A 24,300-nucleotide genomic window follows, 5' to 3' on the forward strand; every position below is an offset into this window, starting at 1 on the left:
TGACTCGTAGATAGCCTGGCAGATGGCTCAATTCTTTTCCATAAGCTCAGTGAGAATGGACCTGGCACTTCAAATCAGCCAGTTAGCAAGTCCTCGGATACAGCTGATTCTTGAGTTGCGTCTCCATATGTTGCCTGGAAGCTTCGTTGTACTCCACCCCAGCTCACACCGACCGAGAGAACGCCCTCCATTCATTCCCAGCTGACTCCTCTTGGGTTTGTTTGGTTGTGTGATATTACGGTGATCCCCTTGTCCAACTTCCTGAGTAATTGAGTGCTGACAAGTTAGAGCATATTGATAAGGTCGTTGTCCAAATGCTTCTCAAACACGGACAGCCTTGGGGCATTGACCACCTCCAGGAACGCCATTCCTCTCGGCAAATAAACGCTCCCCAGTGTCCAGTGTAAACTTAAGGAGCAGCTTTGAACCATTCCCACGCGTCCTGTCGCTGAGCGAGAAGTGCTCAACCCCTCCCTCTCCTCAGGAAGCTGCAAAGAGCAACAAGGTCGCCGGCCCTCAGCCACATTTTCTCCAACTCAGACAAGCGCAAAGCTCCGGCGCTCCGCCTCGGCGGCAGCTTTCTCGTTGTTTGGATTTGTTCGGCGTCGTTTGTTTTGGGCCCCGCCTCGGGAGGGAGGGACGTGGAGCGGGCAGGAGGCGGCCTCAGCATCGTCGGCGCGGCGGCCGGGCGGGCAGGAGTTGCTGGAGCCGCAGCCGCAGGTGGGAGCTGGGAGCGCGGTCGGTGCCCGGGGGGAGCGCGGTCGGTGCCCGGTGGGAGCGCTGCGCCTGCCTGGGGCGGCGGGAGATGCCAGGGTCTCCCTCCGGGTTCGGCGCTTGGCGAGCCGTGATGGCAGCAGAGCCCTGACCTGAGCAGGGCAGCGCGGCGTGCCGGGGACATCGCCGGCGTTTGCCATCGCCGCTGCCCGCCCCTGCCCCTGCCCGGCACCCGGCGTGCTGGGGGGGAGCAGCCTCTGCTGCACAGCCGGAGCACGGAGCTCGCTGCTTCTCACTCCGCTCCCTCTCTTCCTCCTTTTACAGCAAACTGAAGGACCACAGATCAATAATCTTCATCTTAAGCATGTGGAAGGCGTTTCTGTTGTGTTTCTTTAAAAACAAACAGGCAAACAAACGATCCCCCGTCTCTGAGTTAGGCACTTTTTTAAAGCACATTTCCATTGTTGCTGAGCTCTGCTTTTCGGTGAGCTTCTATTAGCGTGCCAAGTCGGGACGGAAAATAGTTCAGAATATTAACTGTAGAGTCTGCAAAACAGATGGAGAAGCATGGATAGCGTAGTGGTGACTGTAATTCTCTGTCTTCCAGGTACTTAACAACACCGAAAAATGAAAGCTTTCCCATCATGTCTCTCCATGCAGTAGCGCTCGCCAGCTTCAGCAGAACAGAAGTCTTCAAACACCCCTGCTCTGAGAAGGTGAGGCAAGGGAGATCTGTGAATGGTGGCTCAGTGTGCTCTTAGCTCGGGGGGGTTTTGGTTCAAAAACCAGCTTTTAGTTTCAGTGGACGTAGTAAGTTATATTTGAATGCTGGTAGAATTAACTTGGGAGACACAGTACCAATATTGAGGTGGGGGAGGAAAAGGCAGGCTTCTTATAGGCTTCTTTTATAGTAGGAAGATGTCAATTTTTTTTTTTTTTTTTGCTATGACAGTGTGTTGTGCTTTCCATGTGCTTCTGTTGTTGTTGCATTTCCTTATCGCTGCTCTTTAATAGCTTTTTTTTTTTTTAATTTTTTTTTTGCGGTTATTAGAGGGGACAGTTATGTGGCTTTTTTTTTTTTCCCTGTGATGTAGTTGAAAATCATAGCATCTGGAGAGTAAATGGAAATCGTACCTGAATTCTCAGACCATTCTGATAAGAGCTAAGAGATGGGAGCATTGTTTTAAAACAAAGATAAAAGTCTTAAAACTCAGCACCATTAACAGCTATTCGTACTGATAAAGTACTTGTATTTATCTTTCTGGGCAGTTGGGATAGTTGCATCCTAACGGGTAGAATCTGTTAATTGCTGAGAGTTTGTTAATTGTATCGAAAACAATTTTGACCCTATGATATGTATAAAGCCTGCCTACATGCCAGTTTCTCTAAAGAAGTACCGAGGAGGAAAAAAATAGAAAACACTAGCAGATACTGAAAAGAGTATTTTTCTAAGCACTGGCATAATCTAATGCTAAATATTTTAAATTAAACATACTATTTTTTGGCTTGAAACGTTATTCTTCAGTTAAAAGGGAAATTCTCTGTGGGTTTTAATTTCTTCTGCTTTCCATGAGTTTGAGGGGTATCTGGACAAGAGCTGTACTCTGAGTCACCTCGCTGTTCCACGTAAGAAGAGTAGAGGTCAACAACCCGGGGTGGCCGAGGACAGCACACCTTTAACTACCTTCTCTTTTTATGGGATCACAGAGTTCAGGGGAGGGTGGGAGGAGTCCTGGTCGTGCTTCAGTGTGCAGACATTTTCACTGATCTGGGGGAAGGCACAACACCTTGGTTAAGTGCCTTTCAACGATGTACATGTTGTAGCAGGCCATCCCTTTCATTTCCCTGGTTTCTGTGATGTGCTCTGCAGGTCCATCACATACTTGAGGCAGCAGGGAGGTGGGGGAACAAATTTTAGGTCCTCACAAGGAATTTATGAGTTTAGGGAGGATGCCTGTTACTTTGCTGTCCTGAGTGTATCAGAGTCTCTTGCTGGAATTAGCCCCTGAGTATCTGCACTATCTGCTTCCCTGGTTCAGCTTACACTGGTTTGACAGTATGGTAAATCCAGCTTTGAGGCCAGAAATACTAAATTGGAAGCATCCTGACTGCAAAAAGTGAAGTGCTGATCTGGTGTAAACCTGCTCAGGCAGTTCAAATGCATTCAAAATTTTGGTCAGCTTCTACCGGCAGGCTCCTATGCCAGGTTGAGTATTATCTGTGTCACCTCTTGCATTATGCTGGGTCAGTCACGTTGCTGACATGAACCACATGTACTGTGTTCTATCAAATTAGGTGACATGACCACACTTGCTCCCAGTTGTTAGAGCTGGGAGATAAAGCAGCACATGGATCAGATATTTGTGGAGTTGGATCCTCATAGATTTAGCTTACAACTTTTATACATCTAAATAGGCCAATGCTTCCAGATACAGATTGGTGGTTCCCTGAATTCTTTTCCACTCCATTGCTGTTGTTTTGGTAGATATACAGGCATCCTGTTCAGTGTTTTGTCTCATTTGTGCCTTACGCACATGCTTAATCTTCCTGCTGTGGAGAGTTTCTTTTGGTCACCTGCCTTCTGGATTGAAATGAGAGATGCAGAGCTGAGATGTGAGTGCTCTCCAGACAGTGCATGCTTCTGGGGAGATTTCCAGGCAGCCAGAAATGTAGGCAGTGGTTAGGTGACTGTCAGCAGGCTTCAGAAAAGTGTTCTTCCTGTTGGGATGACTGTGACACTGAGGGTATCATTAGCAGAGTGCTGTTATCTTATAACCAAATTGTCTGCCTCTCTGTTCTCATTATAGTTAAACCAAGAAAGCCTAAAGGTGGCGTTCACCGACTCAGCGTGTTCTTCAAACCCCTCCGTGAGGATTAGCTGCCTTGCTCCGACACCTCAAATCTCTGTTCTCTCAGGTAATGCCAGTTTGTCCCTAATTCCCTCCCTCTGGGGGAGTTTTGCTGGTGCATGTAGTGCTAGCAAAAGCTATAGGTATTCGTGTGTCTAGTTTGTTTGAAGAGGGTTCCTTGCTTAATGGCTTTGAGGGTGGTACAACATCAAAATACATTATACAATTTGCAGGTATGGGTGGTTTTTGCCTTTTAATAATAGTTTGGCCATTGTAGTTAATGCTGACATTTGCGTGTGAGGGTGGATCAGGTTGCCCAGAAAGGCTGTGAATGCTCCATCCCTTTAAGTGTTCAAGGTGAGGTTGGATGGGACTCTGAGCAATCTGGTCTAATGAAAGGTGTCCCCACCTGCAGCAGGGGAGTTGGAACTAGATGATCTTTCAGGCCCATTTCAGCTCATAAAATTTTGCAATTTTTTGATTATAACACTATGTGTTTTGCACAGAGAAGATGATGTTTGCAGCCCAAATTTAGGTATTCCTGTGCAATTGAAATGTCATCAGTTACCAAAGTGTCTTTCTTTCCCTGAAAAGTTTGAAATGTATTTGTTTGAAAGTCAGCTAGTATTAATTTTCCCATTCTGGTCCTTACATTGCCATGGGTGGCTACATTGGCAAGATGTTTGTTTGCAAGTGCAGCCAGTAAACTGTGCTGTTTTGTTCTATTTCTGCAAGAGCTTTGGCCTGGTAAGTGGCAGGTGACTGATTCCTATTACTGACATACTCTGGCTGATTTTGACCTGGCTTTACTAGGTTAGTTTTGCTAGGAGCTCTTGCAGTTTCAATTATATGTGATGTTCTCAGAGTTTTTCAGATTTTTTTTGATGAGCATGGGTCTTTATGTGGACTTGCAGTTCCAAAATACATAGGTTTTTTTTTTCTTTTGGTTTTGATCCCTTCCTTAGTAAACTTTCTTATCATGTTGTTTGCATGCATGCAGGCTTCCAGGTGAGAGACTCATGGAGAAGTTTACTGTTTTCCATTGATATATGTCCAAGGAGAGCAACCTCTGGGCAAAGTCTAGAGTCTGCAAAACTTCCTGTTTTTTTCACCAGCAGTGTTTAACAATCCTTGTGGTCCTAACGAGGAGTTCTTTGTTCTGGAAATAATTCTTCTTGATTGTATCTATTCTTAGCATTTTACAACTGACTTACCTTCCCCAAAGGAGATAGTTGTTAACTTCATTGTGTTGATGTAGTCGATGGTTTCTTCTTGAACAGAGACTTTGTGTCTAATCTCTCAAGTACTTGGATTATGGCAGTTCCTCTGAGGCTTTTTTGTTAGTTTGTTTTTGGGCTTTTTGTTTTGTTCAAGGTACAGGACTTCAGTTTATTCTTCAAAAGCTGCTGGTTGTGGTGCATGCTTCTGTGTCTTGCTAATGTTGCTATATCTGCCACTAAAAACAGTTTTTCCATTTTCTGTTGAATTAAGTTTTGCAATAGATCACATAGGACCTTGGCAGTGCTTTTCATTCTTTCAGAGGCATTATAATGATCTTGGTGTGACAGAGCTAAGTTTGTTATGGTTTTGGCCAAGTGTTGCCACCCGATGAATAATGGGACTGAAGTTTGCTTTAGCCATTTGCAGTCTGACTGAACTGAAACACACAAGCACGTTGACCTTGTACTACTGAGTGTATTTTTTGTTACTCTTTCTGCTCTATTGATCTTCCATGTGACTTACTATAATGTAATCTTCTCTTCTATTGGCAATAGGATCAGTATCTGTACCAGCAATAGTTTTGTTATCCTGTTTTGTACAACAGTGATGTTTTTGAGCACACTGACAATCAGTCAGCATTAAAGTCTTAGCTAATTGTGTTTGGATAGCAGCAGAATACTTTACTGTTGGTTTATTACCTAGCCTTTATCAATGAGAGAATTGCTTCCTGAGCACAGAAAGCAAGAGGTTTTTTGCAGGAAGAGGCAGCAGCGAGTGGTGAGTGAATTCTGCTGTCCTGTCTTCTCACCTATGTAAAAAATATTATGCATTTTATTCATGTTGTATATTAACCTTTTCTTAGTATTGTTTCCTAACCTCTTTTTTTCTTCTAATTTCTGAACAGATGAATCTTCAAGGCCAGCAGTGATTGGACATGCTGGAAGTTTTGGATCATACCCAGGCAGTGCTGAAGCTATCAAAGACATTCTCATGTCTGTTTTAAATGCATCTGGTTTGAAGCCCTCTTTGGTCTTGGAGCAGAGCACAATGCAGGGAGCTGAGCATCCTGACAGTGATGTGGAGCAGTGGGAAGAAAGCAGCGCCGGGGACAGCCATGATGACAGCGACAGTGATTCTGCACATCACAGCACTGCCTGTACACAAACAGACATTCGGTTTACCAGGCCCCGGGCATGCTGGAACAACACAGACTGTGATTCCCCCAAACCTTCACTGGATACTTTCCCTTGTCCCCATTATACTGATGGAGATTCTGCTGCTTCCTCCTTGAATGGTTTCACTCTTTCAAGCGTGTCCCCTCTGAAGCGTGACTGCTTTACCCAGGTGACGTTAACAGGAGGCACGGTCACATCCGCTGTTGTGCATTCTGGAAAAGAATCTTGTACCTCCCCTGAAAGAGACTTGGCTTTCTCAAAGTTGCTTTCAGATTCAACTGTTGGTAAAGCAGATCTAGTGAAATACCCTCATGCTGTGGAGCCTGCGCCTCTCAGCAGCTGCGACAGCAATTCTGCCAGTGGCCTTTCCCAGTCAGAGCCAGTCAATCCAACAGGTAACTTTGCAGCTGCATTTTTGTTGTAAGATCTCTGGAAAGTGCTGCAATTGAAGCAGGCCTTATTTATGGGGATTGCGAATAAGACAGATGCTGTCATTCAAAATAGGAGAGAGGGGAGAAAGAGCTTAAAAACCAAGGAGAACCTGAGGGGTGGTTGGTAAAATGAGAGATGCTCACGCTTTTGTAGTAGGTATCTCTCAGGATGCAGAAATGCTTTTGTAATATACAGCTGTAATTAAAATGTAGAATTTGCTGAGCTGTGAGAAATGTAGAACATCCACTGGATGAGCTTTCTACCTGCTTTATCTTGTCTTCGCTGTTACCCTTTTCCCAAAAGCAGATAGCAGGGATCTGGGCATTGGGTAGTGATTCGTTGGTGTGTGTGGGGTCGTGTTGTGTTTGGCAGCAGCTGAACGAGAGGGAATCCTTGGATTCTGGGGTTTTGGAGGCTGGGCATTATCATCCAGTTTATTATGACTAAATTGGCTTGTTCTGGAGCAGGACTGTTTTTCCTGTTCTCCTTTGCAAGTGCCCCTGAGGTTTTGGAGACACAAACCCCCATCTGATGCAGAACAGGTTCTTTATACCTTTCACCAGTTTCCAGCTATATGGATAATCCTGTGTGTTGTCTGTGAAGAGGACTGGCTGAGGGCTGCTAGCAGAGGGTGCCCTTTGAGCAGGGTGCCTTCTGTCCCTGCAGTGTCAGAGGGTTCTGGGCAGTGTAGTCCTGTAGGTGAGGAGCAGTTCAGTGGGGAAGTTCAACGCATGTCCCTGAGATGGCTGGGGGAGCAGCTGACCTGGCTTTGGGGCTGTGTGTGCCTCCATGAGGTGGGCCAGCCTTTCCGGGCTGCAGGCTGGGGTCCCTGCCCTTTGGCTGAGGCAGCAGAACAGTCCCCTCCTGTGTAACACCTGATATTGACAGGAGCAGCCTTTGGTACAGAGAGTTTGTTTATAGAAGATGTTAGTGGCATCTAAGGACTTAACTTAGGGCCACAAAGATGTTCAGATGCACAGAGCACCTCGCCTATTAAGACGTTGTTCAGCTTGGAGAAGGCTCCAGGGAGACCTTGTAGCAGCCCCCAGTACTTAGAGGGGTCTTATAAAAAAACAGGAAGGGCAACTAGATATTAGGAAGAAATCTTTTATTATGAGGATGCTGAGGCACTGGCCCAGGTTGCTCAGAGAAGTTGTGGGTGCCCCATCCCTTTAAGTGTTCAAGGCCAGGTTGGATTGGGTCCTGACCAACCTGGTCTAGTGAGTGATTTTTGAGCAACTTGGTGTAGTGGAAGGTGTCCCTGCCCATGGCAAGGGGTTTAGAGCAAGGTGATATTCAACTTCTATTCCAATCCAAACCCCTCTATGATTCCACGATGATAGATTATGAGCTTCAGAAAAACATTGCAGCTGAGGTCTCATTTTTCTACTGGAATAAAGGCAAAGAGCAGGGAGTGTTCATCCTGCCTTTGTATTATAAAAGAATAATACAATGTCTAGGTTTTGTTTGTTTGTTTCGATTTGGGTTTTTTCTTCTCCCTTTGGTCAGTAGTAGTCCTAGCGGTGACACTCCACTGACCTCCACTTCCAGTTTCTGATCCTTTCTAGCTATTCACCCAAGGTCTAAGTTGGCAGCAAGGTCTCAAACAGGCACGTGCCATTGCAGGGCTGTGTGCTCTTAGTAACACCTCTGTCATCTGGGACAGGCTGTTGTCATCAGTTAGTATGTGACGATTATGGCTGTTTCCTTCTGCTGGGTGTTGCGTTGGCTCCATGCCTTCAAGAAGTGCCCAGCAGGGAGAAGGAAACCGCACCCAGCAGTTGGGGCTGGCTGAGGCCAGTCACACGTGTTTGGGGAGCTGGGTCTGGAAAGCACAGCCCAGGCTCTCGGGGTCAGCAGGGACTGCAAGGCACGTGTGGAACAAATACATCGTGCGTGACTCGACCTTCTGGCACGAGTCGCATGTGTCACTAGCTTGTGTTGGGATAGTAGCACTGCTGGCTCTCCAAAACAAAGGGAGCAAGGAATGTGGCAGCCAGGTGACTGAAGAGCATCCTTGATTTTACTAAAAGATACTCCTCATAGGAGGCAGGATTCTGATAGACGCCTTACCATGTGGTATGTCCTGTCTGCCTTAGACTCAGGCTTTTTCTGTACAAAGTGAAAACTTCTGCATTTCTTCATTCCTTGTTGCTTTTAACCATTAACTCACTACTGGGTAGCTTGGGTAATGAGGTCTCATTCTTTCCTGCACTGTCCAGTAGTATGAGGATGTGAAAAGTGAATAGCAAAATGAAAAAGAAGAAAAATAATGCCTAATTTGAGTGCAGGAATTACACAATAGGATTTCCTGACTTGCTGTCTTCGAGATGATGGTTTCCCACAGGAGAATTCTGAGAAATGCACAAGGTACAAGAAAACTATGAAATATCACTTAAATTAGAAATTTTTTTTTCAGTGGAATATAATTTTTGTTTAGTGGGATTTTCTGCTGGTCCTCTGAAATTCCTACTAGGCCCTGTTCGTATGTTTGAAGCTACCAGAGAATGGCCCTTATTCAACCTTTTGAAAAGGCTCTGTCACTGTTAGTGAAGAGTTTGTGGCTGAGTTTAGTGTTTTCTGGAGGCTTTATTGTGGCTGGTGTGACACTGAGTTCACAAGCTTGTTCTTGCTTTCAACCTTTATGTACATCAAAGTCCTTCCTTCTCTGGCTCTTAGGACTCTTTCGCCAGCCCCAGCAGCCTCAGGTAATAGTGTTCAGGAGCAGAAGGGCAACCAGATAACTTTTCTGCATCAGACCTAGAGTTGCATCCTATTGCTTGATGTGCTAGGCTCCTTCCCTGTGCTTTTTTTACATTCTCTCTTTACTTGAAGATGCAAGTGGGATGCAAGAAGTAAGCAAATGAGAGAGCTCCCATTAGATTTCAAAATTATATTTAAGATTAATTGTGTCTTATGTTTTAAAGAGAAAGGAATAATTTTCCCATTTCCTTATTTCTGCTTATTATTTTTCATTTGAGGGTAATATTTGTTATCTTAACTGACGAGAATGTAGTCTATTATCAAGCTATAGAGGTTACCTAGTAAGATGAATCATCAGGTAGGTATGAAAATAACTTAATTAGGCCATTAAATGTGTATTGAAAAGTCACATTGTCAGCCTTTCTGTTTTTCCTTCATGGTAGACACAATGGAGGTATTAATAATTCTGTACAAAAACTCTCCATCTGTGTCGCTCTGCTCGAGCTCATTATTGACTTTACAGCCTGATGTCATCGATGCTCAGGGCAGCATAACGTGGTTTCTCTAAGTACAGTGACATAAATAATCCAAACTAGGCCTGAAAGTCAGTGTCCCTCAGTTGGAGAAAAGTTTTACATAAATTATGATCATGTTTTGTGGGAGCTCTTTAGCCTGTGACTTTTAAACCAGTTTAGGAGGGGAGTTTTTTAAAAAACAAAAAGCCACCAATTAAGCTGTTCTATTTGCAAAGGCTTTAAATGGTGTATGTGTGGTGGCCCTTTTCCACCACACATGGTCTGTTTTATCCTGTGAACATCACGAGGGTGAAACAGAAACTCTGTGAGTTCAAGATCCAGGAAGAGGTAGTAAACCCCAGTAAAAACCTGACGTGTGCTCTGCTGTACAGTGAAAAGTTCTTACTGGGGTAAAAGAGATAACATTTATTTCACATACTCATGAGAGACTACTAGGAGAAAAAAGCTGCAATTCTGGGAAGCAAGGAATACTGTGGCTAATGCCACAGTTGGACGTACTACTGTTCAGTATGGGTTGCATTTGGAAGCAGGAGGGAGATTTCCTCGGGGTAGGGAAACATAATGTCAAAGTGTTTTCCAAACTTTGTGTTTCCAAACACAATGCCAGCAGTGATATGGAGACTCTTTTTAGGCTGGTGCATCTCTCTGCATGCCCAGACAGCAGTGGGATTTGTGTTTCTTCCGGCAGCTGTGAAGGAGCAGAGTGCAGTGTTAGCTGGCTGTGTCACCTACTGCAGAGCGTTGCTGCAAATCCAGCCTCAGGTTCTGTTTGTGGTTGTCCCCAGCAGCTCAGGCTGTAGCTTGGAGAGAACTGGTGTGAGAGTGCAGTGCTGCTGTCACAGCACAGCATTGAAACTGTATTTCTCTGTTAGCTGATGTTCGTGCTTTAGGTTGCCAGAATAGGTCAAATGCTGGCATGTTTCTCACATTTTTCTCTGCCTTAGCTTCTACCACAGCCTCCAGCCCCAGTGGTGTTCAGTTTTGGGAAAAAAACCTTGCTTTGCTTTCTGGAAGTCCCAGCATGCATCATGGGAGCTGCAGAGAAAGAAGTAACTAATAAAAGTTCTTGTTCTACCCTCAGGTTCTACTTCTCCTTTGAATATAAGTGCTATACCCTTGAATCGTTCACTGCAGGATGTCTGCATGCTCCCAGAGGATGTGGAAAAGGTGAGGACAGCAAACACTGTCATCATGATCATGGCTTTTACGTTTTATTGGGGCAAAACCAAGTGACAAGAGGTGTTTCTCAATAAAAGAACTTCCTGAAAGACGTACTAATCTTTACAAATACTCTATTTTCCCTCTTCTTGCCCTCTGTGGGTGAACCTGCAAACATAAAATGCCTATTTCATAATTTGTTTTTACTCTTGACCCATTAATTAAATATTTTAATTATTTTTAAATAATGGAAATTTATACAGGAGCAATGTATGTTTCTGCTTTTCATTCCATCATTTCCCCACACATTCCTTGAAAGCAAACTTTACCATTAGTATCTTTTAAAGTTATATTCTAATATGTTACATAAAAGTTGCCGCTGCATGCATGCATATGTGTGAGATTTACCTCATGCTTTTACTATCAAAAGATGGGGAGAGGATGGAGTTTTTTTGTGTGTGCTGATGATAAGCATGTGAGATTTTTTTTGTCTAAATTACAGTATGGATTCCAAGCACAATAACTCTTAAGAGCTGCAGTAATTCAAGCAGTTTCTCATAAGGGCCTCAAACAGTCTTAGGTGTGTTGCCAGATAGGCAGGCCACTCAAGCCTATAAAGAGAGCTAAAGATAAGGAGCTAAAGCTGTCCCACATAACTCTGTGTGCTAAATGTTAATCTTTTCCAACAGTGGAAAAAGAGGGGTTAATGGATTGCAATGAGTAGGATTTAATATAAAAGAGCTTTAAAAATGTGCCTAGTAAAGGAGATTTTTTTTTTTTTGCTGGACTGTGTGCATGTGGTCCCATGTCCTGGGCCCCAGAGGTAACCATCATCTTTGTGCACAACACTGCTTTTACCAGAGGAGCAAGTTCTACCTTTGATTTGAAGCTCTCTCATCCATAAGGTGCATTTTAAACAATAAAACCCACTCAATAAATCACACACCAAAACTCAACAAACTTGAACTAGCTTTTTGTGTGGCTTTTTATGAAAGGTGTTGCAGAAAGGAGACAGTGTGTCTCCATCTTTATTGTGGGACCTGAAACAAAAGTAATTTGTTTTCAAACACCAGGAGACTGGTGAGCAGGTATCTGGATTAGAAACCACAATCAAAGTGTTGAGTGAATAAAGATCTTATCAGTTGCTACTACTGTGCAGAGATTGGGGGTTGATGTGATTACAAGTTAAAAGATAGCAAGAGCTCAGTCTATTATGAGCAAGGCTGCCTTTAAAATAAACCCAAAGAACAAAAAAATCCAACCAAACAAAAACGCACTAAATATCAAATAGTTCTAGCTTGTGAAATAATGTCTTTCAACTTTAGGACTGAAAGTTAAGGTACATGTGGTGTCAGTAGGTCCTGCAGTTGTAGTTGTGTGCTAGGAAGGAAATGGGTCAGATAATCTTAAAGGGACTTTCCACTGATGCTAGTGGGAGAGGACAGAAATGAGAAGGTTGGTGTGTCACAGCTGAGTTGGTTCTGCTTCGTGGGGTAAGGGAGCTATCAGTAGGCAGAGCTGCAAGCTGATAGCCATGCTGAGGACAGGAGTCTGTGTGTTCTGTTTCATGTTTTTGCAATGCAGCTCTCTCAGATACACTCATAATTGCTTTTATCAGCAGGGCATGCTGATAGGCTGTGTTCTGCCACTAGCTTGAGACTTTTTCTATCTTCAAAGTACGAGATAATTTAAAAGCCTTTTTTCGTTTTGGGAGTTATTTCTTTGCTAATGGAAGGATAGCAAACTACTGGACTCCTAAATTTCAGTGAAAGTTGTCTCTGGGGAAACTGTGCACCAAGCAAGTCATATTAATTAGGGGTAGGAAAAAGATAAGACTCTCCAAACACCCACAGGGACTTGGATGCACTCTAATGCTGAGATTAATCTTGTCTACATGTATTTTTCTGTGAGCAGTAAGAAAGCTGTGCTGTCTGTTGTGCTCCTTAAGATTTAGCTATTCCTAAACACTGATGTCTTTCTTCATGGTTCCCATACAAGTTGAGGGGATATAATGAATACTGATGTTGAGTGGTAGAATTTTCTGAACATAAGCCACTTTTTTAAAGCTTTAATTATCCTGCACTCAGCAATCTCCAGACTTGGATACTGCCATAGCTTTTTAGATGTAAGTTTATGTTTGCACATGGCAGTTGAGAGTATCCTGGGTGTCTCTGGATTACCATCCTGAATACAGTTATCTCTCAATGATGTGTCCACTTTTGAGCTGAGTCTGGTGTGGGACTTGTGTCCAGGCCATCAGCAGTAGCTCAGGTGGGGCTGGTGGGATGCTCTGTTAGACCTCAGAAAGCAAGGGATACAGCAGTGATATTAGGAAAGGAGCTCCAGGTGTATGTGTATGTCTCAGTGGTCCCTTTTCCTGGAGAATGGGTGACCAGGGCAGGCAAGATGGCAGGAGACATCACAAGGAAGTGTTGTCTGATTTGGAAATGCTACAGTGAAACTTTGGAGCAGCTACCTTTTATTTAAGGCAGTGGGAAATCCAGGGGAGCCAGGTTCCCACTTTCTCTTATCATAGATTTTCTATGTACGGTTGAGTTTGCCATGTGAGCTATCTTGCTGCATATTCCCCACCTCACTGCCCTAACTCTTAACAAATGGAAACACTTTACTAGCTCCTGTACTTCCCACCACCTGAAGATCTACCCTCCATTCAAAACTTGCCGTTTCTGGCCCCCTCCAGCTAGCATGTGTGCAAAGCTGCTCATACACATTGACTTGAAATTAAATCATGTCAAATAGGTTGCTTGGATGCACACTTGCATACTAAATAATGCAGGGAAACTAGAAGGCTCCATCTCTGAAATGCATACATATACACCAGTTAGTCATGTAATCAAGTTTATTTTTATCTAATACATGGGTAAGATGAAATAGATTGGATGTTATAATCAAGGGTGAGACAATTATCTAGGCAGTTGCCTTTTGCATCATGTTCTTGAATTGCCCTTGGGGTGGTGTTTTTAAGTTTAAATAAAAGGTCAGACAGGTTTACATTTTTATTTATAGAGTTGAAAAAGTATGGGGGGAAAATAATGCATTTCTCTTCATCTTAACTAAGTATCAGTACTAATGAGCATTCCAATCTTGTGTCCAGGAAAACGCACACTTTTTTGTCGCAGACATGATTATAGCATCACTAGAAAAAATGAAATGTAGTATCCTGAGCCAACAACAAGCAGAGTCCTGGGGTGTGGAGGAAACAAGTGGATCAGATGGCAGCTATCACACTGACTCAGAGTTATCTTCTTACCCTGGAGTGAAGAAGTCTGATTCTTCTGTTACCTCTTCAGACAGTGGTTATGAAGGCAAGTTACTTAATTTAGAATCTAACCTTGTTTGAAAGCCTTTGCTGTTTTTTCTGTGCAAGAAAGTACTGAACAAATTGGGGCGTTGCTTGGAACCAAATCCTCTGTTACCCTCTTTGAGTCTCTGGAGAGCTGTGTCCATTGAGGATCATTATGCCACAAGTGTTTTCCTGTGGGTCACATACTTCCTTTTGCCACCACATTGGTGGTTCACACCTATGTTTTATTAATTATAATCATTTTTTACATTAAAATTAAGATGTAGGGTTAAATGCCACAAGCCAAGCATGACTCTCCACAGAGCATGCCTGTAGCTAGCTGTTTTTCTCTCTGCTTAAATTTTTTTATAGTATTTGCAATTTGTGCCTTTCCTTCTGTCTTTGCTTCTGCAGTATGCAGACAAGGAATGCAGCCAATTGCAATTGGTTTGAGTGAGACTCCCCAGAATATTCATTCACATATAGTTTAAGGCAAGATAATAAATACTCCTGGCATTATTATGCTTGAGTCAGCACATGCATTTTTAAGTAGATTTTAGTCTCTTGAGTAGTACAGATCTTAGTGATGAATCATGAGTCTAAAGCGACATAAAGTCGAAATGTCATAAGTCTAATGTCTAAATGACATAAATTCTGTGGAAAAATGAATGGTGTTCTTGGACATTAAAAGGGGAGAGACCACTGGCAATATAAAAGGTTTGGGTTTATTTCTACAAGATTCTGGCTGAGAAACTGAGGGACATGTTGTATGACAGACTCCCAAGAACTGGCCTGCTCTATGTATGTATAAAAACAATTAAAATTGCTCTATAAATGCAGTCTGTGTGCTAAAGTTTTGCAAAGTGATGAAAAATGTAAACATAATTGCAGCTACTTATAAATGCTGGAAAAGTTCAACCGATCTTGTCCTTGTCTTGGGCAGGCTGTGCTTTGCTGCCTGTCAGCTCCCCAGTGCCTCTACCACCACATCATGAGGTTACCAGATTTCATTGCCACAGTGACTCAGAGGATGAATATGTAATTATTGGTAAGACTTTAAAATTGTAACTGCAGAAACTGAATATTATTCAGTTGAATCTATTCCATTGTTTGGGAATTCTCTTGATTTAGTAGATGTTATTGTAGCAGAAATAACATGAGAAAATGGAAATAATTATGGATGTGTAGGTCCTTATTAGAACACGTGCAGAAATATCAGACTGCTGGAGGATTTTGTTTCTAGGAAAAAATATCTTTTCTGGTTTGAGAGTGTAGTGAGCTGACTCTGGCTGGACAAAAAGTGATCACCAAACCACTCCATCACTTCCTTTGTCCACTGGAAAGAGAGAGAAATTAGAACAAAAGGCTTTTGGGTTGGATAAGGACAGGGAGACATCACTCATCAAAAACTGTCACAGACAAAACAGTCAATGTGGGGAAATTAATTTATTGCCAATCAAATCAGAGTAGGGTAATGAGAAATTCAATCAAGTTTTAAAGCACCTACCCCTCGACCTACCTCTCCCTTCTTCCTGGGCTAAACTTCACTTCTGATTTCTCCACCTCTTGGGGCTTCCCACACATCCTGTCAGGAGCATGCTGCAGCATGGGCTTCTTTCCTCTAGGTCACAGCCTCCTTCCAGCCCCAGCCTGGGCTCTTCCACAGGCTGCAGGGGGATCTCTGCTCCCCCATTAATCCCCATGGGCTGCAGGGGCACAGCTGCCTCACCATGTTCTGCATGAGGAGCTGCAAGGGAACCCCAGCTATGGCTCCTGGAGCACCTCCTGCTCCTCCTTTGCCACTGACCTTGGTGTCTGCAGGGCTGTTTCTCACACATATTCTCACACTTCTCTCCAGCTGCAGCTGTTCAGGGTTTTTCCCCTCCCATTTTGACTCTGTTATCCCACAGGCACTACCACAATGGCTTTGGGCTCAGCCTCAGCCCATGGTGTGTCCATATTGGAGCTGTCTGGCATTGGCTCTCAGATCTGGGAGAAGATTCTAGCAGCTTCTCACAGAAGCCACTGCCATAGCCCCTCCTGCTACCAAAATCTTGCCATGCAAACCCAACAGAGGGAGTAAAATTATGTCTAAGGATTAAACCAAAGGAACATGCATGAAGAAAGTGTGAAACTGGCACAACCTCAGTCAGCTGTGGCAGCACTGTTTGAGAGAATTTAGGACATGATAATTTCCTAATGAAACATATTGACTGAGTTTTAGGCAGCCTCTCCCTCTGCTCCAGGATTAGAGTAAAATGTCTCTGTTCTCTTTAGGGCATCCTGAGTTTCATTTGGTTTGCTTCTGATTTTTACACATACAGAAATAAAAACCCTGAAAAGTGACCTGTGCAACTTTTAACCTTTGTTTTATCTTTTCCTGACAACAAATGGATTTTTATTGTTCTCTTTGGTCTTTGAGACTTATTTTTTCCTCTCATCTTTCCCAAATCTATTAATGAAGAACAAGTTCCCAAAAGAACTACATTCCTAGCAGCAAGAGTTACTTTGAGATGTGTAAATGAGGAAACATTTGTCTTGAGAGCAATAAGCATGGTCAAGACTAACACTACCAATGTGAGCACCTTGTTGGCATAACCATATTGTGTAGACATAATGAAATGGTGTCCTTTAGTTGCATTAATCTCACCTGTTGCTAACATGTTTATAGCATTAACTGGTATGTTTATGACTGGGGTCTCCAAACATCTGTTAGTGTCCAAAAAAGCTAATGTGGCCACTCCTGGCTCTGTGCTGTTGAGTGACTTCTGTCTGGACCTTGACCAGCATGCATTTAGTCTCTCCTTGTCTTTTCAGTCCTTGAAGGCAGATAGGATGCCTTTTCAATTCTTGATGGTGATGATAGGATGCAAAGGTATTAGGGAATATTCTTCATCACATCAGAGATATGCAGAGGAGATAAAACTCCTTATGCCTGTTTTACAGCCAGGGCTGAGGTTATTTCCCACATCCAAGAAGGGTGTTGGAAAGATGAATATATTTGAAACTGACACTGTGGTAACACAGAAAGTATTTTTAAAATACTGATGAGTAAGAGACACTTTGTTTCTTAAATGGTTTGATAAAATTTTCTCCTTTACTGCAGAACTTGAAGACCTTGAAAATCTGTCTGTTGCCCCTGATAAAAGGTGTGTATCTTTACTATAATAGCTTCCTGGCTCTACCTTTTCTGCTGGAGCAGCTTTCTGGTGGTTCTTCTGGCTGGGGCAGGGAAAGTTGTGGGAGTGGTAAATTGGGCCCTCTCAAGGAAGGGGAAGGAATGTTGCTTGACAGCAAATGTCTCTGGTGCTTGGCTTAGCAGTGTTTCTCTGGTCCCCTAGTCTTGCTGGACGGTGGTATCTGTGGCTCTTCAAGGGCCTGGGTGTTTGAAAGAAACAGGGTAGGAATGAAGGAATGGGAGAAAACTTTTCCTGGGTGCAGAAAAGACAGTGGAGATAGCGATGACATGCTGCTGTTTTTCACTGACAGCATTCCTTACCTTTCAGATCATCTTTTGAACCAGGCAGCAATTCTGCTGAAGCAACAGCCCAGGAGTTGTGCAGAGCTTTCAGAAAATACTGGTTGCAGACAGACTCTGCAGTTCAGCTGTCTGGGTGCCTGAGATCATCTAAGCAGAGAGTGAGTCTGATCTGAAAACAACGAGCTCTTTATTCAGTTCCCCAAATAATCATGGTCTCAGTGCAGCTGCTTCGCTGCTAGGAAAAGGAGGAAGCTACATTAAAAAAAAAAAAAAAGAAAACAAATACACATGAGTGCTTAGTTTATTAGTTCACTTTATCCAAATTTTTAGAAAATGTCCTCTCTCTCCACACTTAAAACAATGTAGTTGTGAACAATCAGGATGTGCTTTCTTCTGGGACTGATATGAGGGCGTTTGATGGGGGGACTACGTGCAGATGAAAACTGAACTTTAAAATACTGGAGTATAAAGGGAGATAAACATCTCCTGTAGCATTTAACATATGTCCAGTTGATGGACTGGTTATCTTCATGAGCTTGTCTTTTCCAATAGTCTGTGCTGAAAGAAGAGATTCCAAGAGAACTTGAGTCCAGTTTGAATCTGGCTGAAGAAATAAAGATCAAATCCAAGTTGAGAGGATCTTCTGGCTGGTCCCCACCAAGATCACAGATTATATTTAATATTCATCCTTCAGTCAAGTAAGTTTTGAGGGATCTGGGCATTGTCATTTAGTATAGCATGGGGAAAGCTGATGGAAGGAGCTGGGGTGATTAACAGATCCAGTGCATGTGCAGATGATCTGTGAACAGGTCTAGAGCTGGTGCATGGCACAGCCTTCTGCAGTGTCTGTCACCAGCCTCACTAGAAAACAGATGGCCTCTTTTTCCCTCTCTTGGCACGTCCTAATGAACACAGCATATACAATTTTCCATGTGGTAATACACATACTTGGTGTTACAGTGGCAGTGTACTTAGCTCCTAAAAATTTCATTTTGTGACACTACCTGGAGAATATTCTTGCCTTTCCCTGCTGTCCTGCTAGTATTTTATGGTTTTCAGAAAGTGGGGAGAGACAGCAGGTCATGTGTGAGGAAATGGCTGTCTCACCCTGTCTCAAATGCTGTGAAGTGCAGACAGTAAGCAAACTGGCTGTTCCCTGTGCTGCTGCAGGTACAGTTGCTTTTTCAGTTGCAAATGTGGATTTCCCCTCTCCAAACCCTATGATACAAATGCCACCTTAAGAAATGGAAAATAATTTAGTTCTTCAACAAGTGTTACAGAATCTCCCTTCTTCATGTGAAGGGTAGGAGTCAGCTCTTGAGGTGGATGTTCTCCCTGGTGCCAGTGTTAGCTCTTTTGCACTTTGGAAGATTGTTAATTAAAACTGTCTTTTGGGAGCTGAATGGTCTAACTATTTGCCTCTGTATACAGGAGAGATGCAGTGGTGGCTGCTCAAAACTTTACGTGTGTTGGCTGTGGAACCCCGATAGAAAGCAGTAAGTATTACCAAAACTGGCAAGAAACCCCTAGTAAGTGCAGTACTTTTACTGCAGTCAGTACTCTAATCAGACCTCACCAACACAGATGTATCACAATTTTTAAATTATCATCTGAGCTAGAAGGAAAATCTCCTTGTTGGATGTGCCTGCAATAGTAAAACAGACAGTGGGATCTTTCCGGTGTCTGGAATTTTTCATACAATGCAGAATACAATACTTGATATATATCCTTCTCATAACCACAAAAATTCATAACAGTCATAAAACAGAAAAAAAACTACACAAATAAAATCAGCCTTCCAGGCTGGAAAGTGCTGGTTTTGCATAGTCCAGTTGTTTCTTTTAATAATTCTTTCCCTGTGCCAATTTAGACACTGCCAAAAGTCTCTTTCTGGGGACTATATGCAAGGTTATGGAATTTGTAGTTTTGTTCTTTTGGGGTGTCTTTTTAAAACTCTTTTGTTTCTTTAGATCTTGATGACAAAACCTTTCTTTTTTTTTTTTTTTTAATTTTTTTTTTAAATTCCTGATACTTTGTAAACTGCTTGAAAGCACAATGATTTACAGAACTGACAAACAGACCTTACCTAAGAAATCTTTGAAATGGCTCTTAGGTCTCACTCTGGGTCAGCTCACAAGAGCAGCATTAGTGGTGTCCTGTAAAGTATCTACAATCTATGATGGCATATTAAGCTGAGCAAATAGGAGATGCTGTAATAGCTGGGAAAAGCCCCACAAATCTCTTGATGTGAAAAAGTATTGTACCAACATGACTCCAAAATCAATGGAAGTATTTTTGTTTTGTATTTTACTTTTTTTTTTTTTTTTTTTTTTTTTTTTTTTTTTTTTTTGTGGTTAAAGCAGCAGGAGTTTTCTAAGATGTTGATAATTATAATCAGTTGAACAAATATGGAATTGAGGAAAGCTTTCTGTTTTAATGCCAAGTGCAAACTTTTTACGTGTGTTTGCCACAATAATAAAGCCCTCTACTGAAAAGAATAAAACAAGCAAAAAATCCCTTTTTCTTCATTCCACTAGATCTGAGTTATTTAGACAGACTAGGCATACAGGCAAGAGTTGTGTCCCATAAGTTTTTAAAATACTTAGAATTTCATTGCTGTCTGCCTGCAGAATATATCAGGAGACTCCGCTATTGTGACTACCTGGGGAAGTATTTCTGTGACTGCTGCCACAGCTATGCCCAGTCTTCTATTCCTGCCCGAATACTTTCAAAGTGGGATTTCAAGAAATACTATGTCTGCAACTTCTCCAAACACCTACTGGACAGCATATGGCAGCACCCCATTTTCAATGTGTCATCTATTAACAAAACCCTCTACACGAAAAGTAAAGAAATGGACAGGGTCAGGGTAAGTGTGGATTTTTTTTTTTACTAGGAATTTCTGGGTCTGAGACTTTCAGGAAGAAGTCCTTAAGGCAGGATGTCCTGTGTGTGTATGGGGTAAGGAGGAGGGTTGTTTTTTTCTGTCTTATCCATCACCACTTCTGGGACTTGCCCTCTTTTCCCTCAGGTGAAGGGAGCAAAGAGAGATGTTTCCAACCTATGCCAGAGTTCTCCTTAGCCCGGTTTTCTTTGGGAGGTGTTTCTTTAGTGGTTTCCCGTTTTAGTGCATATAAGGGAGTTGGTCTCCAGCAGTAAATATTTACATCTTTCTGCCTTTTGGCTGTTTGAAAAGTTCTGTAATTTTGGAATGACTCCTTAATTTTGTGGGCCATTCGGGGAAGCATCCTTTGGTTATGTAAGAGCTGTACCTCCTACAGCTTCAGGAAGAGTGTTCTGCTGAAGACTGCAAGTAGCCATGTGTTCAGGTAAGCCAGGTAAACTCCTCTTGCCTAAGGAGTTTACCTGGCTTACCTGTTCTTACACAAGTGTGGGTCTAGCATGCATCAAGACCTGCAGCCATTTTTGGCGTTAGGACTTGTTTCACTTGTCAGGGAATAAAAATAGCCTTTGCCTGCTTTTGGCTTTCTTGCATTAGAAAATCCATTTGTTTAATACTATGCTAGGTGTAAAGTCCCTTTTTTTTGGGTGTGGTTTGGTGTACTTGCAAGGGTTGCAGACACAAATAGTGGTGTTCCTCACTTAGGAATATGTACAAACAATGCTTTTGATTTAAAAATGGCTTTGTTTTTCTCCTCCATCTTTTAGGAGATGCAAGAACAGCTTTTTCATTTAAAAAAGCTTTTGAAAACATGCAGATTTGCTGAAAGGTATGGACTGTGATTATACATGAAAAATAGCTTAATAAAATGTACATTATGTGCTTATAGAGCCTTCTTCTCTAGAGACATTTGGGTGCAGTTTTAAATAGTTGATATGATCATTAGAGAACTCTAATTAAAAAATTGCCTTCTATTGCACTGCAAGTGTTGAGTGAAGTACAAGTTTTATGTGGTAGCTGTTTGTTGTAATATAGTTTGGTTTTAAATGTTGAGTCATTTTAGTTGGATGTGTATTTTTTCCTGTTCTGTTTCACCTAGGTTCTCACTCCTTAAAATGTCAAAGATACTTACATTTCTGAGAATATTTGTCTTTAAAAATATGTTGGCTTCTTTAAATTAACAAGTGTGTTCCTTGAGCATTTAAAGATTTCTTCCAGAAACCTGTCGTAATGCTCAATTCAGTTTATTTTATGAAAATGTTCAAATGAAAGTAGTAGTAAGCAGAAATGATAAAGACCAATAGCTCTATTTCCAGAGTTCACCTGCTCAGCACAAACATACTTTCACCCATTAGTGACGTGTGCAGGATAAAACCCCTCAAAGTCCTCTTTACAAAGCAAATAAATAAGCCTGGTTTATTTTATTAGATACTGTTTGGGATTTTGCCTACTGTTCCTGAGGTAGGAGGGAGCCCTTTACACATTATTTAAGGATTGCTGGGGTAACTGTGTATGGCAACTCCAAAGTCTGAGAAATGCATGTTTAAAGCAGATTAGTTTATTCTAAATCCCAAACCTTCCAATTCTTAATAAAGTGATCTCAAATTGGGAGGGAGGTGGATAGCAGGAACTTGCCTTGTATAATCCCCATGTTACTAGAGAAGTGAAAGATGCTTATTCTGGAAATACACTTGAAAAACAACATTTTGTAAATTTATTTGGGTTTTATTTCTCTTTGCAGTGTACTGAAAGAATTTGAACAGGTTCCCAGCCATCTGACAGAGGAGCTGCATCTCTTCTCACTGGATGATCTGGTGAAGATCAAACGAGGGCAGTTACTGCCCCTTCTTAAAGATATTCTGAAGAGCTCCACCTCTCATGTAGATGGCTGTGAGGTAAGGAAAAACCAGGGCTTTTAGTGTCCTTGCAGCTGCTACTGTAAGGAAATATCCCTGCTGCCATTCCCAAATAATTTTTTACTTAGGTTTAAATTCAACCCATTTGTTGTTGTTGTAGCTCTGTCAAGCGAAGGGGTTTATCTGTGAATTCTGTCAGAGCGCAGACCTGCTCTTTCCATATCAGACTGCCAAATGTAAAAGGTGCCCAGGTAAGTTCCAGACTGAAAGTTTTTCTTTCTTCCTTGGGGGAATTTTGGTGTTTAAAATGTTCTCAATGTTTATTTTAAACATGTGCATTGGAAACCATGGACAGCATGCATCCTGGAAAACCAGCCTGTGGCAGCTGTTTCATATCAGTGGATTCAGAGAGCAAAACCAGGCATTTGCCTGACTATGCAGTGGGAAGCTATTTTTTGGGTCTAGGCATGAGAGAGCTTTTTTATCAGATCTTGCCAGCATTCAGTGTAAATTATTACAGTGGTGGTGGCTATCCCAGCCTTGCACTGCTTCTGTTTACTTTTGTGCTGATATGTACATGATAGAACACTATTCAAGGAACACAGCTGTTGATTCATTTATTTTAATTCTATTTTCTTTCTCTAAATGCTACTCTATTTATAAACAGAGTGCAAAACATGCTTTCACAAAGCATGCTTCAAGTCTGGAGGCTGCCCCAAATGTCTGCGGATCTCAGCTCGGAGGACTCTTTCAGAAACTCCATCACTGGTGCCTCAGTGAAACTGGGTTCCTCTGACTGCTGGCTTTAGAAGGTGCTCAGAGCCAAATCTTCAGGTGCATGATTAAGTGTTAAATAATGTTGTTTTAGACATTACTGTTTTTAATGCATGTCTCCTTTATGGGGGGTAAAAAAAAAATAATAATAAAAAAAAAAAGAAAAAAAAAAACCAAACCAAAAAAACCAAACGTCAACTTCATTTTTGTCATTAAAAACTCACCCTGAAGGAGTTTCATCTTAATGATGACAGACTGGATGTTAATTTTTCGGTCTGCCTTATGTTGCTATGTTTTGTCCTTGGATGTAAGATTTTTAATACTGTATTTTTTCATGTAAAAATGATTCATCTCTGTAATTCTGCAGATAATGTATGGATAGTAAGTGAGTGTTGGAAGTCTTTGCCTGTGTTCAAATTTGGAAATGGGGAAAAAGTGGTGAAGTACAAAATCATTCTCTGAAAAACTCTACAATAAATAGAAAAGACCTGTCTGCAGATTTTAAGCAGATGCTAATCTGAGATTGTTATGGCAAATGCTTATTGTGAACCAGTGAATTTTAAGTTTCTTTTAAAGACATCAATTCAACAGCCTGTGGTGAGTTACCTTGGCCTACTGCTAGGTGCTCTTTACACTTCACCCAGCTGCTCTCTCACCTCATTCCTCAAGAGGACAGAGAGAGAAAAGAAGATGGAAGAGCTCACAGGCTGAGATACAGACAGGGAGATCACTTGCTAGCTACTGTCATGGGTAAAAAAAAAAAACCAGACCCTGAATTGGAAAAAATTAAATGCATTGTAAATTAGAAATTGAGTAGGGTGGTGAAAAGCAAAGACTAAACCAATAATTTTCCCTTACTCACCCACCCATTTTCCAGACTGATCTTTGCACCTTCATTCCCAATTTTTCTACCTTATAGCCTGCCCCAAGTGGTGCAAGGCAGATGGGGAATTGGGGTTGCTGTCAGTCCATAACTGCTCCTTTCTTCTACTCCTGCCTCCTCACACTTTTCCCTTTTTCCAATGTGAATCCTTCCCATGGGCTGCAATCATTCAGAATAAACCTGCTCCTGTACAGGCTCTCCGGAAGGTATAGTTCCTTCAGGAAATATTCATGTGCTCCAGTGAGGTCCTTTCCATGGACTGCAGGGGAATCTGTGCTCTGATGCCTAAAGCACCTCTTCCTCCTCTTTTTT

General features: G+C 42.2%; 1 protein-coding gene across 1 annotated transcript; it reads left to right on the plus strand.

Annotated features, from left to right (window-relative positions):
* Positions 1-360: 360 nt before the first annotated feature.
* Positions 361-23,590, plus strand: RUBCNL (rubicon like autophagy enhancer). Its single transcript, XM_009102946.4, has 16 exons — positions 361-720; positions 1,322-1,430; positions 3,522-3,630; positions 5,689-6,354; positions 10,712-10,797; positions 13,904-14,114; positions 15,036-15,140; positions 17,199-17,241; positions 17,599-17,731; positions 18,126-18,271; positions 19,005-19,069; positions 20,204-20,442; positions 21,243-21,304; positions 22,217-22,370; positions 22,492-22,582; positions 22,999-23,590. The coding sequence occupies exons 2-16, from the start codon at positions 1,359-1,361 to the stop codon at positions 23,109-23,111; spliced, it is 2,295 nt and encodes a 764-aa protein (XP_009101194.1). The 5' UTR covers positions 361-720; positions 1,322-1,358; the 3' UTR covers positions 23,112-23,590.
* The last annotated feature ends 710 nt before the right edge of the window (positions 23,591-24,300 follow it).

This window comes from Serinus canaria, chromosome 1 (assembly GCF_022539315.1).
Source record: "Serinus canaria isolate serCan28SL12 chromosome 1, serCan2020, whole genome shotgun sequence".
NCBI lineage: Eukaryota > Metazoa > Chordata > Aves > Passeriformes > Fringillidae > Serinus > Serinus canaria.